This window comes from Bubalus kerabau, chromosome 6 (assembly GCF_029407905.1).
Source record: "Bubalus kerabau isolate K-KA32 ecotype Philippines breed swamp buffalo chromosome 6, PCC_UOA_SB_1v2, whole genome shotgun sequence".
NCBI lineage: Eukaryota > Metazoa > Chordata > Mammalia > Artiodactyla > Bovidae > Bubalus > Bubalus kerabau.
Window position 1 is genome coordinate 14,805,508 of NC_073629.1, and position 17,428 is coordinate 14,822,935.

A 17,428-nucleotide genomic window follows, 5' to 3' on the forward strand; every position below is an offset into this window, starting at 1 on the left:
GTCTGACAGGCTGAGCATTTTTGGAAGTCTTTGGGAGCTACTGTGTCTCAGAAGGCAGCCAGGACAATGGGGCCCTGTCTCTCTCTGCACAGGAGACAGGCTCACAGACAGAGCCTCAGGACTAGGACAAAGGCCCCAGTGAGGTCAGGGCAGGGTGCGGGAGTCGAAGTGGGAGAGTGGGAGAGGAATGGGGAAGGGGGATGTGGGTCAGAGCAGCCTGAGCAAAGCCGGGGACTCTGGTGGATGGAGGACCTCTGGAAAACCCACTTCCCTGGGCTCTCAGGCCCATTCTCAATGCTCAAACCCCTAATCTAGGCTGGGCCTCCTCTCTCCACATAGACCCAGACATCCTCCGACCTCCCTCAACCCCAGGGGAAAGGAAACCCTGTGGGGGACCCCATTTTAGACATGTGGGAAGGTGGCTGGAGCTTAACCACATATCCAGGGGCTTGGTCAGCTGTCTGCTGTGTCCTGGAGGCCGAGGTAGATACAGGTGGGCCACTATTCGAGCTGCCCAAAGAGATGGGGCTGACACTCCATGAGGGGCCAAGTCCCCCTATTCAAGCCAAGAGAGGCCACACACACACACTGGTCCAGGGGTTAGTTTCTGTACAGGGTGCTGAGTCATCCCTGGACCAGCTCTCCCTTCCCCAGGAAGCCCAACAAAGCCAGGAGCAGGCTTCCGTTTCCGGCAGCCCTGCCTAAGCAGCTCAGCAGGTGTCAGGGGAAGAAGAGGGAGGATTCTTGCTCCAGCCCTATATCTACCTCTGGAACTCTCTTCATCCACCGATCAGTGATGGTGGATCCCTGCCTACTGCTGTCCTGGAGATTCAGAGAGAAAGCTGATGAAAAGGCTGGGAAACCAAGCCCCCTTCCAGCTCACCACCAGGGTCTCTCGGGGAAATTCAACCTGCTACCTAAACTCTATCTCTGTGAGGATATGTTTCTCAGACAACCTCCCTTAAGAACCCAAGGACAGACACTGCCCCTTCCTCAGCCTTCTTTTCAGACCCCATCTTCAAAGGCCCACTTTGGCCTTGACCCACTTACAACTCCAGCTTAATGCTCTTGACCTCCCTAACGGTACAGTGCGTGGGCAACTGCAGGGTCATAGAGGGTAAAGCGGGGTTCTGCTCTGGCCCCAGGATCATCTTCCCGGCAGCGCCATAAGGAGCAGCCCCGCTCCCTGGCCACGCTAGGCTGGGTCATGTGGGGAGGGCAGAGGCTGGGGCAGGAAAGCCTGGGGCGAAGAGAGGAATGTGGTGCTTGGTGGCAGGTAGGCCTGGGAGGCCAGGGCTGGCGTCTCAGAGAGATCAGCTGGCTTGGGGTTTACATATCTGGGGAAGGCCCAGCGAGGCAGGAATGGCCTGGGAGCCCCTAGCTGCCCCAAACAAGCACTTGTCTTTCTCTGTACTCTCTCCTGTCTGGGTCTCTTCATACCGCCCTCTCTAAACCTCTTGCTCCTTTGGGTCTGTCTTCCTGTCCTTCAGCTTTATCAGGTTTTACTGACTTCTACAAAAGGGGATAAGAAATGCCTGCTTGTGTGAATGTGGGGCAACAGTGGGCACAAGCAGAAGTGTGTACACACGACAGTGTGCACACGTGTATTCATGAGTGTGGCCAAGTGTGGGGAACTGCAGCAATAAGATTCATCCCCATCAGGAAGACAGACGGCACCCTGACACACACTTTCACCAGGAGGCACAAGGCACAATTCAGTGCACTGCGATGAGGCACACACACAGCCGGTCATTCTCTTTTCAGTGTTCAGAGAATGACCTCATCATCTCATTCTCCGCTGACTCACAGACCCCAGGGCCAGCTCAGCCTGGCCGGAAGTCCTACCCTCCCCCTGTCCCTAGCCCCGTAGCCAGCCGCCCCGCTTCTCTTCCCAGGGCGCTCCTCAGAAAGACAGATCGCCGGCGCCCCCTGGCGGTACCCTGGGACTCCTACAGGTCGGCTCCACCCACGCACGCGCGCACAGGCACGCTCAGGCCGACTTGCCTGCAGCCGCAGCGCCATCTGCTGGCCACTGCCTATGGGCCTCGCAGGTCATTCCCCAGAGCCCAGCCCGCCGCAGGGCTGGGGAATCTCTTCTCTGTGCTTGTTTCCTTGTTCCTGCATCTCTCCTCCTGCTGGAATAGGCCTGCTTGAAGTGTAGCCCCCTTCGTTCCCTTCACGCTCACTCCCCTTGCGAGAACTCCCCTCTAGAACCTCAGAACGGGGACACCAGGCACCCACCTCTCTTCCTCTCTGAACCCTCAGCCCCTTTCTCCCCAGACTGAACTCCAGTCTGCTTTACTGGACACTGGGCACTCCAGCTTCTTCCAAATATCCTTACGCTGTTTCCCAAACCCTGTGTTTCATTCATTCCATAAACACTGGACTATTCTGTGCCATGAACTCATATCCACTGACATCTTGACTTCACTGACCTTCAGAAACTAACAAATACAGAAGGTCTATATCCTGTAAGGCCCGGCCCAACTCCACTTTTTTCTCTCTCTTTCACACACACTCACACACACACACACACACAGGCATCAGACTTGCTTCGGCTCAAATGCAGCTTTATTTTCTGCTTGTTTTACAGGTACCCCATCCTGCAAACCCATTCTCTTGGGAAACAGAATGAGTGGGCACAGGGGCCTCCAGGGGAATGGAGGGGACAGGATGGCTGGCAAGGAGAGGGCAGTTGAGGCACTTAGAGACCTACTCAAGGCCCTGAGGGAAAAACCTGAGGCCCAGAATAGGAGGGAGAGGGCCTAAGGCAGGACTGGAGACACCCAGATATTGATGTTACAGAAAAAGCCAAACGAATTTTTGGCCAACCCAGTATTTCCCAGAAGCCCCTCCGGGCACTACCATGTGGACTGCAGCTGCACCCCTCTCATGCTGTCACTCCCCGTGGTGGAGAGCATGGGTCTACAGAGGCTTGGTGGCAGAGGGCAGTGCCGGGGGCCTTGCCCCTTAGGGACCTGGAGCGGGATTGGGAGAGGGGTTCAGCCGTGCCTTCCAGTGCCCCACGAGCCTCCTCTGACGTCCTTCGTGGGCCTCTATTGGGTGCAGAGCTCGAGCCTGGGAAAGACACACACTCACCCTCCACCCTTGGGCTCCTTGTCTTTTCTCTTCTCAGAGTCTGCCCTCTCCTGTTCTTGCTCCTTGACCTCTGATCTCATCAAAACACTCTCCCTGGCTCAGCCCTTAAGAGCCCAGACTGTGGCTGCATATTCTCAGACAGCAGCGCTGAAGGGGACCCCAAGAGCATTCAGCCCACCTCCTCTGTGCCCCAGAGAGTGGTAGTGATGATTCCAAGTTTACCTAGCCAGCGATGGGCAGAGCTAGGGCTGGAGCCCAAGGCAATATGGGCTAGTGTCTCCCACCTTTCTCCTCCTGGCACTCACAGGCCTGCGGGGCACACAGGAGATCTGGGGGGGCCCCCAGCGACCATTCTCCTGGCAGCGGATCAGTGGTAGGTTGCGCTGGGTCAGCCCCTCCCGGCACCGGTAACGAAGCACTGTGTCGACTTCATAGCGCAGCCGTGGGCGGCCAAACACTTGAGCCAGGGGCAGCTCTGGTGGGGGCCCACAGGACACTGCAGGGAGAACACAGTCAGGAACTGGGAGCCCGGCTCGAGCCGTCCCCAGAGCTGGGATGGAGGAGGAGAGGAGTAGGCCACGAGCTGGCATACAGAGAGGGGGCGGTGGAAGGGCTTCCCTGCGGGCTCAGGGGCAGCGAACCGCCTGCCCGGGCGGGAGACATGGGCTCCATCCCTCATCCGGGAAGGTCCCAAACGCTGCGGAGCAACTAAGTTCGCCACAACTACTGAGCCTGTGCTCCAGAACCCAGGAGCCGCAAGTACGGAAGCCGGGCGCCAAGAGCCTGTGCTTCGCGACCAGAGAAGCCACCACAGTGCTCCTGCTCTGCCAGTAGAGCGCAGCCCCCTCACCGCAACTGGAGCGCGGCCCGCACAGCGAAGACCCAGCGCGGCCAAAACCAAATACAAGAATAGAACCGTTTAAAAGAGCAGGGGTTCCTAGTGAGCCCGTCTAATTCGTTATCCCGCCCGTGCTCACAGCCTGGGGCACACTTCCGATTCCTCAGTGTAGTTTTGCACTCTCCTCCTGCACACACATCAGTTCCAGGATTCCCTGGCCCCCACCTCTCCTCCCCCTTGCCTGCCCTCACCCAGCCCCATCTTGCAGGTGTAGGACAGGTGGTAGTTGCAGGGAACATCACTCCATTGTCCCTGATCGTGCCACACCATAACCACGCAGTTCTCTCCGGACAGGAAGTAGCTGTCTGGCTGCCCAGGGTTCCAGTTCTCATAGAGCTGGGAGGGCCGGGGGAGGATGCAGGAGGTAGTGAGGAGCTCCAGCACCAGGAGCACGGGGAGGAATGGACCTGGAGGGCTTGAGGAGAAGGGGGTCGAGGAGGGGCACCAAGAGAGGGAAGGCTAGAGGGGTGGGGAGTAGGGGACCCCAAAGGGAAAAAATGTCAGGGGATTTGGGGGTAGGGGTAATGGGAACCAGATGAGAAGAAAAGAGAAGGGGACACAAGGAAGAAGGGCCAGGAAGAGGGAAAGGCACAGGGCCAGGAAAAGGAGACGGAGAGATGGGGGTCACTGGGGGTGGAGGGTAGAAGTGCTTCGAAGAAACGACCTAGAGCACGTGAGGGGCGGTCGGAACCTCTCACCAGGGGGACGCCATCTGACCACAGGAAATCCCCTTCGATGGTCCTGTCGTTGAGCCCGATCCACTGGTACTCCCGGTATCGATCTGGGGAACAACCGCAGAGACGAAAGTGTGCAGTGAGCTTTGCTGCCAGCAGAGGGCGGCCACTCCCCGTCACTGAGCGGTCTGTGGGCGCTCGCGGGCCAAGCCCCTGCAGCCCCAAATCCACGCTTCCCGGTATCATTTCTCCCTCCAACCTCTGCACACGGCAGGAAGGAAGACAGGGGCGTAGGGGTGAAGGAAGAGGGAAAATATCACTAGGGCTAGAAAAGGGAAACTCTGGAAAAAGTAAAAACTTTCAACAGCGCCAGAGTCGGGGAGAGTAGATGGAGGCAGGAGAGCCAGGGAAGTGGGGAGCGATTATAAACGAGCCCCCAAGGAACCACCAGGCTTATGCAGGTGTGTTTTCTGCGTATTTCTCAGCCCTCCCCTACCAGAAGCCCCACTGCCCACGTGTGGAGTGGGAAGGAGGGAGACAGGAAGGAAAAGTGTATGAATGGATGAGGTAAACCAAGTAGTGAGTACCTGAATGAATGTATAAGGGAGTTAATAACACACTCTTTAACTGACTGACTGATGAGTGAGTGAATGTGTGGATGAGAGAACAGGTGGCGAGGGTCGCCTCCCTCCCTGTCCCCAGCCCACTGTTGATGAAGTCCTGTTCCTCCGGCGTGCTGATGCTGGCCAGGTGCGCGCCGTACATCCGGCACTTGTTCTCCGCCTCCTCCCAGCTCCTTCGGGTAGAAAAGTGCTTGTAGCAGGCGCCCTGGAAGGCGTCCCAACCGGGGCTGCAGAAGTGGAGGCCTGGGACACAGAAGGGCAGGCAGCTTAGGGGGGAGGACCCCAGAACTCTGAGAGGCTGGGTCCCCAGACAGGGAGACTGGGCTCCTCCCACCGCCGCAGACCGAGGGGCGGGCCTGAGGGCAGGAGGGCGGCGCCCAAGAGCGAGCGCCCGCTTAGGAGCTGGAGGGGCCTCGTGCAGGGCGGCCCTGATGCCTTTCTTCTCTGCAGCGAGAGACCAGGGTGAAGGCTGGAGTCCCGACCTGGGTCTCCGCCATCCGCAAGAAAAGCCGAACTTTCCTCTCCTCCCAGAATGGAGACTGACAAGTACTGAGTGTGCCTGCCAAATTCCAGGCTCACAGACTCCCCGAGAAAGTCGTTTTTGGTTCCACTTAACAGATAAGGAAATGGAGGGTAGGCCTCAGAGAAGTTATGTGATTTGTCTAAAATGGTAATTCATTATCTGCGTTTCCACTGCAGGAGGCCTGAGTTCATCCCTGGTAGCAAACCGAGATCCCGCCAGGCACGCGGTGTGTCCAAGAGCAAGGACAACAAATGGAGGTTCATTAATGACAGGTCCAAAGGGGAAGTGTCCCCTTCCCCCTCCGCCCCCCTCCCCCAGAACCACTGCACTGTGGCAGGGCCTAGGCTTCAGAGCTCCCCCAACCACAGCCCCTCAACACACTCACCAACATCGCACAGGTCCCCCCCATAGCCAGGCAAACACAGGCAGCGGACCCCCTCCTCCTCCTCCAAGCACGTCCCGCCATTGTGGCAGGGGCTGGGGACACAGTCACCTGAGGGGGAGAGAAGTGAGGTGGGGGGGCAGGGGAGCACAGCTCTGCAGCCAGCCCTCCAGCCCTGACTCCCTTGTCCTGGGGGCTGTCACAGCGTCCTCAGTGTTCTCCCTGAAGCCTGAGTTCTGGGTTTCTCCTCTCCTCACTGTTTCAGCACTGGCTCAGTCCTATGCTGGTCATCGTCATGCCTGCCAGTGTGGGTTCTAACGGGACCAAGGGGATGTGTCCAGGAAAGCTCTCAGGGTATAACTCCACCAAGGGGAAAGCTATCGGGCTGTTAGTCATGCACCCTGGACTCTTACCTAGCTTCTGGCTCTGCTGGGTGACATTGAGATGGTCACTTTGCTTCTCTAGGTCTAGGGTTTAGTTCCCCAGCCCCTGTCATTGCGCCAGGTCTTAGCATGATTCTGGGTAGTCTAGATAGGCTGGGTGGAACTGAAGGAGAAGAGAGTCACCATAGGAACAGTGAGTTGTGACCTGCCCTTTACTGCTTCTGAGATCTGATACTGGGGTGGTCCGGGAGGGAGCTAACCCGGCTCCCCCTGCTGTCCATTGGGCAGAGTCAGGCCCAGAAGCTGCTGGGGGAAGATCCAATGTACTTCCCTCACTCTATGCCCTCTCCTTCCCCACTGCCCCCAACCCATCCCAGGAATGGAGCCCAGTAGCTCCCCCTGTCTTGCAGCACTGTCTCCACAGTGCTCAACTTCTCAACATCATCTAACCTCTTTGCCTCTCCTTCTTATCTCTTCAGATTCTCCCCCCTCACCAGGCTTCCCTTTCCCCCTTCACCTGGGGCCTCCTGAAGGTTCCCCCGGCCTAGAAACCCTTTCAATTCCTTCCTTCTGGTTCCCTCTCCTCCAGGCAGTCTTCTTGGACTAACACACTACCCTGAAGGCCTGCAATCTGTTATCTAGGTCCAGCTCCAGCTGGCTAGGCCATCTGCCTCCTTTTCTGCACTCTCTCTCAGGATGCTGGGTGGCTGCCCCTACACTGGGCCTGGGTGCTGAAGGGGCTGACAAATTCGACTGCTTTCTGTTCCAGAGGACCGGGAGATGATGAGCTCACAGACTGACAGGACAGGTCAGGGTTCTCAGCCCAGCTTGGGGCGGGACCTTCAGACCATGCCATCGACTCTTAGTGGCCAAGGCCAGGGCCCACAATGCTTCACTCTGGCCCGAGATCCCACTGCCTGGTGGGGATCAGAGCAGAGGTGAGGGGAGGAGGAGCTGGAGTTGGTTCAAAGAATTTTTCTGGGATGACCTAGCTGTTCTGGGTAAAATGAATCAGCTGTTCCAGCACCACTCCCCCTGTCATCACCCCTTCTGCCAACAGTTTCTTCCAATCTGGTGTTGCTGCCTCCCAGGGCAAAGCAAGGAGGGGAGGTGTTTTACTTAACTCCTTAAGCACCAGGTCCTACAGAAGGTAGGAGTCCTGAACTCCCTTTCCTTTCCTCATACTTTTCTGCTCCCCCTGTGGTCCTCTCTGCCCAACCCTCCAATCCTGGCGGACAAAGACTCTCAAACTTGGTCTGTGGAGTCCCACCCAAGCCAAAGTTCCCTCTCCCTGGCTGTGAGTGGCAGAACCTGACCAGGAGGGGAGGCTGTGTTGGTGGTGAAGGAACTTCTTAAGACTTTCTGGTATTCCCATCCCCCCACTCCTTTTGGATCAACTATTATACACACTCAGAAAGTTCTCCCTGCCTTCCTGCTGCAATAGCTGGCTGGAGGACCACTCACTCATCCCCTAGGTGGGGTAACTAAGACACCACAGATACTTCCAATGGTGCTCCTCTCCCACCAAAGCCCCTTCCCGCCCAGTGCAGCACTGAACTCCAAGGCCAGCTGGGCAGGGAGCCAGTAGTCAAAATGCATGAGCCCAGGTGTGATGCAGAGACCCTGAGCCCACCCTGGACCATCTAGAAGAGTGGTCCTGGGACTAGGAGGATCCCAGCCTTCTCCAGACATCTCCATGTGGAAATTCAGCCTTCACTGAATAGGTAGGGCTTCTTGCTCTCAGACCCCAAAACCTAACTCCCCATTCCCCCTCCCTCCACACTTTCCATCTTCCCCAGCTGATCTGTGTCTTCTCCAGCATTAGCAACTTTGAGATCCTTTGGGTTCAGAGAGGGTAAAATAGCGGGTGAGGGTAGTCATTAGCACAGGAGTTAGTGGAGGAGGGAGAGATCATGGGCATGAAAGTGAGATTCTAACCCCCGTGGATGTTTGTGGGAGGGGAACAGGCTCTTGGGGCACCTGGATGCCAGGGAACGGCCTCCACACTAGGATGGGCTCTCTCTGTCAGGACCCTGTGTGTGCGGCTCTAGATGGGAGCCAAGAGGCTGGATCAGAAGTGAATACAAAGGGGCATATACACACACATGTGCGCACATGCGCACACACACACACACACACACACACACACGCACACACTCTGGGCTGCAGAGGTTTCTCCCTGTCAGAAGTGAGGGAATGCAACTCACAGCACGCCCACAGACTGACAGACAGACTTCTCTGGGGTAATGTGTAGATGTCAGGAGACAGGAAGGAAGGCAGAGACAAGCCTGAGGAGAGCATGAAGAAACAGCAAGGGGCTGTTAGACCAGTAGGACGGGAAAGGGTGCAGGCTGAAGATGGAAAAGGAAGAGGCACAAAGACACACAAAGACCCAGGGAGAGAGAGAGAGAGAGACAGAGATGGAACCACAAGAAGCACCAAAGAGCTACCCAGCACACAAATCCATGGGATGAAAGGGGCAAACAGCTGGGGGTGGAGACAGAGGGTGCCAGAGTTCTGGTTATAAAGCAGTTTAATAGAGATTTATTTCCAAGGCTTGTTTCCATGAAACAGTTGAAAAAAGTACTTCATAGAAGTAGTTGCTTAAGGCTCTGTGGGGATAAGGGCTCTCCTGGACCCCAAAGGTTGAGGGGTGGGAACGGGACTCCAGGCTTCCCTGATACCAGTGGGAGGCAGCTGAAGGGGGGAGGCATACAGGATGGGGAGGAGGCAGCAGGGGATGGGCCTGGGCCTTGAAGAATGCAAAAGGCTGCGAGGGCACCCACTGAGCAAGGCCTGAGGGTGCTCTGTGGGGCCAATGAGATGTGAGTCACAGGTAGAGAACTGAGGCTAGGAAAAAGTTCCAGGTGGTTGGTGGTGGGGCTGGGGGTCACAGTGAGGATTTCAGAAACAGGGAGAGGTCACAGGGTGGGAGTCACGGAGTTGGGGGTTATAGGGTGAGAAGTCAGAGAGCTGGGATGGTAGTCACAAAGTGGGGCATCCAGGATTGGAAGCCTGCAGGTGGAGGGGGGTAGGAGAATGAAGGCAAAGGGGCAATGGTGGGTTAAAGGACTATGGGTCAGGTGATCCAGAGCTGCAGGGGGAGGAAGAGGAGGAGGAGAAGAAGGGAGGCTGAGCCTTGGGCAAAGTTACCTGATGAGGGGGCCACGGCCACTCCACCACGGCTGGCACTGTCAGTGGGCAGCACCGGCTGGGCATGCACTGAAGTCCCTGGTGGGACAGTTCTTCTGGAATTCTCTTCAGAGGGGGTCTCCAGATCCCTGGTATCCCCAGGGGCCCGTGTGGCTGGAAGCAGGGAAGGGGCATCCTCGGAGCTTCCTGTCTCCTCACTCTCTCCTCGAGGGGCCCCAAAGAGCTCAGGACCCCCAGTCTCCTCCTCTATCTCTCTTGCCCCAACTGGAGTGGAAGGTGGTGGGGATGCCAGGTTCCCCTCCCTAGGAGTGGGCAGGGTCTTGGTGGGTGGTCCAAGGACCCTTGGAGGCCTGGGAGCCTCTGGCTCATCATAGGGTGATGGTGATGCACCAGGCTGGAGGGCAGCCCTCACTGGAGGGGATGCCTGGGTGAGTGACTCCTCTGGAACCGGCTCAGTGGGGAGAGGGGCCTCTAGGTCCAGGCTGCTGAGCTCACTGGGCCAGGCCCACAGGGCCTCATCCTCCACCTCCTCCTCTTCTTCTTCCTCTTCTTTCTCTTCTTCACCCCTGTATTTCTCTTCTTGCTCCAACACCTTGCCTTCCTCTTCTGAGGACCCCAGTGGAGGCACAATGGATTGGGTTTCGAATTCTAGGCAAAGCACAGATGATTCAGCACCAGGGACAGCACCCGCCAGAGGACAGGAAGAAGGAAGGGGAAGCTGGGAGAGAAGTGGGGCTGGGGAGGGTGAGCCCTGGGGGAGAGGTAAGAGGCTGCCCTGGGGAGGAACTGTCTTTGCTCTGAACCAGAAGAATTTCAACCAGAGTTGTAATATTAAGGCAACACTTGAGAAGGCTCTGTGAGGTGTCATTAGTCCAGGAAAACCTGGTGGTTGCATCTCCCTCTCCCAGTCTGTTAAAATTCTATTTATTTTGGATAGGTGATGGGGAGGAGGGACCAAAGAAAGGAGATCCTGCCTTCCCAAAGGGCAGCTCCTTAGTCCAAGCATCTCCAGACCTAGCTATTTGGGAGTGGGCTCTGCTGGAAAGGCAAAGGTTGGGAGAGGGACAAGGGCGGTGCCTTGCACCACTGTGCTGTTGAGAGGGCAGAGCCACGGTGGGGACAACCCCGGCCTCAGCCCAGGCCGGCCCCTTCTGCCTCTAACTTCTTCCAGGCAAAGACACCCCCAGGATGAGAGATTTGAGTTACCTAGGAGGGTTCTAGGGGCCTCTGCTGGGTCTTCTGGAGTGGAGCTTCCACCACCTCCATCCTCTATAATGGGAATGGAGTAGATGGCTCCTCGGGACTCGCTTTCCACAGCTTCCTGGGGCAGCTTCAGTTCCTCCAGGGTCTCAGTCACTGTGACAATGGCTTCCAGTGCATCAGAGGCCAGGTCAGAGGCTGGGCTGGCTGCCTCAGGGATGGCAGAAGGCTGGGCAGAGTCTGTGGCAGAAGGAAAGTGCCAGTGGGAGGTTAGAGAGGTGGCTCTCCCCCACGGCCCATGCCTGCACGTGAGGGCTCTGGGTTAGACTCAGAGATCATGGAATTCTCTTAATTCTCTCTCATCCTCTCTGTGGAGCACTCATGGGGCCCAGGGAGCACCCCAGGACTTCATCACTCATTCCTCAAGCATTAATCAAGTATCCACTATGTACCATGCCAAGCAATCTCCCGGGCACTGAGGACAGAGTGCAGAGCCAAATAGCATGATTCCTGCCCCTATTATTATATTCTAGATACAGATGAGCAAATAAACATACATTATAACTTTACCATCTAAAGAACAATTCAGCAGAGTAAGGAGATGGGAAGTACTACTTTAGACAGACTGGTAAAGAAAGGCTCAGGAGAGAAGTCATCCCTTGGAGACAGAAGGATGAACAGAATGGCCTCAGCACTGTGGGACCCTGGGTTTGGGGCAAGATGTGAGGGATCCCAGTCATTCCAAGACTTTAGAAATGGATGGGGACAGGCTGCCATCACCACAGGAGAGCTGAAGGACAGAGAACAGGAAGGACATTCCACCATCACCACCAGACGATCTCAGTGTTGGGGCAAAAGGGCAAAGGATGAGCAGACCTATCATTTCAGGACCTGCTCTCTTCAAATAACCAGATTTTTAGAATGAATTGACTTGTCCCTGGGGAAGGGAACCAAGAGCAGAAAACCAATGAAGGGAAGATGGAATTGGGCTAAGAAAAGCCCTGGGGGCTGTCCTTGCTCAGCCAGACAGGACAGGACAGCATGTCCTGCCTGCCTTTGTCACCTGCTCATACCAGACGGAGAAGGCAATGGCAGCCCACTCCAGTACTCTTGCCTGGAGAATCCCATGGACAGAGGAGCCTGTTGGGCTGCCGTCTGTGGGGTCGCACAGAGTCAGACACGACTGACGCGACTCAGCAGCAGCAGCAGCTTACCGACAAGCAAACCTGTGCCTTAGGCTGCTTCTGTCCCCACCTGCTCCCCACTAGGTCATCCTCGTCCCTAGCTCCGTCTCCTGATTCAGTTCCTCTTTCCATTTCGTCCCAGAATAGTGCTTGGCATATAATTATAATCAGTGTTAGAAGTGCTAGCTACTGTTATTATAATTATCGTCACCATTATCCATGTTCCAGTAAGCCTATTCGGATGGACCTGTCTTCCTGTGGACTTGACTTCCCTACTCCGCCCAGCCTCAGGCCAAAGCTGTCTGGAGATCAGTCCCAGTGGAAGTAAAGCTTTTCTCCCAGTCTTTCCTCATGCTGGGAGTGAGACATCTTGTCTTCAGTCAGACTCGGGGCTCCCATGGCAGCAGTTGTATCTTCCTCCTTCAGACTAGGGGCTCCCTGAGGGTAAAGACTGTTTCTTCTACCACCATTTCTGCCTCCAGCAGAAATACCAGTATTAGTACAACTAAAGTACCAGTACTACTGAAGGCTCCCAGCTGGGGCAAGGACTCAGATACTCTATGGCAATGCCTCCCTGACTGTCAGTCACCCTTGGCCTGGGCCCTGTGCCTCTCCTCTAGCTCTCAATATAAGATGTGGGCAGGAAGCTGTCTCTACACCCAACTGTCCTTAAGGATCTGCTCCCTGTGAGGGGTAGGGGATTACATCTGTCCATCAGTATTTGGTGTTAAAGAGTTGATAGCTTCAAGCTTAAGCTGAAGGCTCTGGAAACCCTGCTGAGGGCTCTGGAGGATATTTGGTTAACTGAAGTGGATCATTCCTTGGATTCAGAGAATGTTGGTCATCTCTGCTCTGTTCATGAGCCGACCAGAGATGGAGACATGATTGGCAGCCCAATAGGGGAGAGGTGATGTTGCAACAGAAAGAACAGGGCAAGAATTACTGATGTGGGGGCAGTTTAGGCAATGCAGAGAGGTGAGCCCTCCTTAAGGCCACACAGACCAAGTCAGAGGGCACCACCCGCAGCACCAGGAGGCAAATGGCAAAGACCCAGGAGAAACTGGTCAGGGCCGGGCTGGAACTGGAGGGCTCGACTCTGCCTGCCTGAGATTGGTCTCAGCCTCTGCAAGGGAGTGGGCTCACCTCGGAAGCAATAGACGTTGAAGCGGCTGTGCTTGTTGGGGAAGCCAGTCTGGTTGGGGAAGAGGAAGAGAGTCTTGACACCAGGGAGGCCCCCACCACAGCGCTGGCTGGGGGTGACGATGGGGTAGCGCACACTGCCATCAGCCAGCCAGCCAGGGCTGCAGCGGTCCAGGCCACCATCCCAGGCTGCATACAGCTGGCCGGTGGTTGCAATCTTAGCACCCCGCTCCTGGCAGTATGTCCGTGCCTCCTCCAAGGTCAGCTTGTCTGGAGGGGCACCCAGGAACAGCTCTCCTGGGGAGGAAAAAGAGGCTGGGTTACCAGGAAGGCAGCTCCTTCCACCCGGGGCTCCCACAGGGACTCTGGGCTAGCTCCTCTGGGCCTCAGTTTCCTCATCTGTGACATGGAGCCCATCGCCCTACTTCACAGGATCGAAGTCTTGATAGAACCTTAGGATGGATAATACTGCTCAAAGGAACCTGGCCCAACTTCCTCATTCTGCAAGGAAGGAAACTGAGGCTCAAAGATGCTAAAACGTAAAGGGATGTATGGAACCTTCTGGTGGGTCCGATGGTAAAGAATCAGCCTGCAATGCGGGAGACTTGGGTTTGATCCCTGGATCAGGAAGATCCCCTGGAGAAGGGAATGGCTACCCACTCCAGTATTCTTGCTTGGAGAATCCCATGGACAGAGGAGCCCAGTGGTGCATGGGGTTGCAGAGTCGGACACGACTGAGCCACTAACACTGGATATCCACCAAAGAGATGTACAGCAGGTGGCAGCAGAGTCACTCAGTCTCCTATCTCAGCCACCTGTCTGGAGGCTTTGGCCGTGAACCTGTCTCTATGACAGTGTTTGGACTTGTCTCTATGACCGTGTTTGGAGAGAGGGACACTGTTTCCCTTACTCCTGGCTGCACACTTAAACACAGTATGGTAAGGTCCAGCAGAGGCCCAGGAGGACCTAAGGGCAGCCCTGGAGAGGGGTCTCTTCCCCTGGGAACCTCCCACCCCCAATCACCATTTAGTTCTTCAGCATAACAGTAAACATCATAGAGGTCATCCGGGTCGACCACTCCGTAGTTCCGGACCCCAGGAAAGCCATCCATGTCTCCATAACAGGCCTCTCGTGGCGTCTGGATGGGATACCTGGAGCGGAGGTACAAATGCCTTCACCAGGAGCCGTCCTGTGGTGACCCCCCCGAACCACATTGCTTTCAGTGCAGCCAAGTGTCTTCTCAGCTCTGCAGAAATGCATCCCCGCCAGCACACGGTCCTAACCCGCCCGCCGCAGATCAACTTCATCTCCCACAGGCAGGGAGCCCTATATGGCCCGCCTGTGGCAGCCGGCAGCCCCTGGTAGAACCAGAAGCCATAGCCCCCTCAGAAACAACTAGAAATTCGTGGTCAACAGCCCCAGCCCACCTCACGGTCTGGTCGGACAGCCAGCCAGCGTCACACTGTTCATAGCCCCCGAGGTAGGCGGCATAGAGCTGCTCCGGAGTGGCGATTCGGGCTCCGATGCGGGCACAGGCCTCCTGGGCCCCAGCGAAGGAGAAAGCGTAGCGGGCAGAGCCTTCCCGGTAGAGAAAGACGACCCCTGAGGGGCAGAGAGAACCCTGAGGCGGGATCACCCAGCACACTGACTTCCCCTTACTCTCCTTGTCACTCCCCTGTAGACAAAGGGTAAAGTCCAGATTGTGCTCACTCTACAGCATGAGGGACTTAATTTAGACTGTGGGTAGAATTTTCCTCCGCCTGAAGAAAGAAAGGAGGTAAACTCCTTTTCCAGTTCGGTCTGCGTCTTCTAGGCGTCTGCTTCCGCCCCACACAGTGGGCTCCCCTCCCCCTCTCCGGGAACCCTCTCCATCTCCGACCTCTCACCTTTGACCTTGACCTCCACCGCGTCGCTGCTGTCGTCGATGCCGTGCTGGACCTCGCAGCGGTAAATGCCTGAGTCGTTGGGCCGCAGCTCGCTCAGCACCAGGGAGACGTCGGTGAGTGACGCCGGGTAGGCAGGCAGTGCCACGCGGAACCGGTAGGCCTCGCTCACCTTGACGCGTAGGCCCCGCGCCACTAGCACCTCGGCCTCCCGGCCGCCGGACAGGAAGGTCCACTTAACCCGCGGGGAGCCCTGCGCGGCCCGGCGGCTCGGCGACGGCCGCAGGTAGTGAACGTGGCATGGGATGGTGAGGGCGCCGCCCAGCACGCCCTGCAGCGGCGCGTCGCCCGCGATGCGCACGCGGAAGGCCCTGTCCTCTGTGGACGGGCGGAGCCGGCTGCAACTTCGCATTGTAGATCTGCCGCGCCCCACCCCGGGGTTTCTAAGCCCCGCCCCAGGATCCCGACGCCCCGCCCTCGGGTTTTCGTAACCCCGCCCCCCGCCCCCCCACCAGGAACTCAGGGCTCCGGCCGCTGAGTCCTGCAAACTCACCTGTAGGTCCCTCACGCCCACCCCTCAGGGTCGACAGACCCGTCCACAAAGTCTCTCAGCTAGTTTTGCCCCCAGAGCCTCCCAATACCACCCTAGGATTCCTGGGCCCCACTCTGGGTCCTCAAGCCTCACCCCTGGGTCCTGCAACCCTCTTCTCAAAATTTCCCTAGTCTGTTCCCTTCAGAGCCCCTTTCTGGATTTCTTCCAGTTCCATCCCTGTTCAGCCTCGCAGCCCCATTCATAATCCCGGAGGGTCCCCCATCCTCCACCCTAGAGACCGACAGCCTTGTACCTAGTGCCCCACCCCAGCCCTACTCCCCAAATTCCATCACCCTATCAAGGGCCCACAAATCATCCCTGATTTTCAAGTGTCCCTGCATAGGCCCTCCCCCACAGTGCTCCCAATTCCTGGTCCCTCGAGGCTGACAGAGGTTGCTTAGGGCTGGACAAGAGGCTCCTTCCTACCACAGGGGAGATGTAGGAGACAAACGGTGACCCTGAGTGGGGTTACTTACCTGAGCTGTCTCCTTCCAGAGCATCAGCCAAGGCCACAGGGATCCAGGCCAGAACCAGGGTTGCCAGGAGGGGCAGGAACAGTGGGGCCATGCTGCAGGATGAGGGAGGGACTGGAGGAGGAAAGATGGGATTAGACCTCAGGATGGACTTCTGACTCCCTACCGGATCCACATGGATCATACATATCCTGACTCCAGGAGCCCACTGTCCCCACCTCACTATTTATTAACACTCCTTCTGATCCCTGTCTCCCCCCAGGGGATTCTTATTCAGAACCAAGACCTGGGTGCTGTCAGCTCACCATGTGACTTCAGGCAAGTTCTTTATTCTCTCATTAAGCCTTTATTTTCTTACTTGTAAAGGAGAACCATTACTACCACCTCACAGGTTGTGATGAGGCTATGTGCTTTGAGAGTGCATTCCATCAAAAAAGAAAAACAACAGAAACAAATAAACCCTGCATACAGTAAGAGCTCAAGTGCTTATGGCATATAGCATAATGGCAGATGCTATTATGCTTAGAGTCCCCTCTGTCCCTCCCAGGGCCAGACTTATTTGGACCCTCCTCCTCCCACAATACCCATCCAACTTTTCCTCCCTATACCTTCCGCCCTAGCTTCCTCCAGGAAGACTTCCTAGACTAAACCCAGGCAATGTACAGCTCTCTCCAGTCTAACCCCTCCTTGACCTCCCCCCTCTACACTGCACCATTACTTATAAGGAAACTCTTCTCTTTACCCCCCAGCATCCTCCACCCCCTCCTCCTTGGCTGCCTTCTCCCTCCTTCCCAGCCTTTCCTTTCTGCCTGGCACTGGCTTTCCCACCGGATCTCCTGGCTCAGAAACCAGCTGGGACAAAGCCCCTGTCTCTGCTAGTCTGGACTCCATCCAGCCTCTTCCTCCCCCCACTCCAGCACCAGGCTAAGGGGGATGTGTGAGAATAAATGAGAGGGACCATTTCCCATCTGCCCTTGGCCATCAGAAACTCTGAGAACTCAGACTATTCCTCCGAAGATCTCAAGGCACTTATTACACTCTCATAATGGATGGGTGGGGGTGGGACATTGAGAAAGGGGCTCAGAGAGGGATAGGGTTGAAACTGAGTCCCCAGTGAAACCAAGTCAAGTACCAGGCCAGTGTGCCCCAAGGAGGGAAGGCTGCAGAGCCAACTTCATTTTTAATGGTTGGCCTAGCCTCAAAAGAGCATGGAGTCCCAAA

The 17,428-nt window shown here is 56.5% G+C and overlaps 1 protein-coding gene across 1 annotated transcript; it reads right to left on the minus strand.

The window, feature by feature from the left end:
* Nucleotides 1-2,553: 2,553 nt before the first annotated feature.
* On the minus strand, nucleotides 2,554-16,463 carry BCAN (brevican). The gene is made up of 13 exons (XM_055586795.1): nucleotides 16,211-16,463; nucleotides 15,146-15,520; nucleotides 14,687-14,861; nucleotides 14,283-14,410; nucleotides 13,263-13,556; nucleotides 10,942-11,175; nucleotides 9,736-10,383; nucleotides 6,203-6,310; nucleotides 5,259-5,537; nucleotides 4,696-4,778; nucleotides 4,189-4,333; nucleotides 3,405-3,595; nucleotides 2,554-3,078 (listed from the first exon to the last, which is right to left on the minus strand). The coding sequence occupies exons 1-13, from the start codon at nucleotides 16,389-16,391 to the stop codon at nucleotides 2,971-2,973; spliced, it is 2,949 nt and encodes a 982-aa protein (XP_055442770.1). The 5' UTR covers nucleotides 16,392-16,463; the 3' UTR covers nucleotides 2,554-2,970.
* Nucleotides 16,464-17,428: the final 965 nt, after the last annotated feature.

Bases quoted from the DNA above. Each gene is read 5' to 3' on its own strand.
- BCAN (XM_055586795.1), bottom strand. From the start codon at position 16,391: ATGATCCATGTGGATCCGGTAGGGAGTCAGAAGTCCATCCTGAGGTCT. The intron at 14,411-14,686 runs GTGGGCTGGGGC...CCTCCGCTCCAG, and splicing joins CTGTCCGACCAGACCGTGAG to GTATCCCATCCAGACGCCAC. The intron at 6,311-9,735 runs GTAACTTTGCCC...TCTCCCCCTCAG, and splicing joins GGCCGTGGCCCCCTCATCAG to GTGACTGTGTCCCCAGCCCC.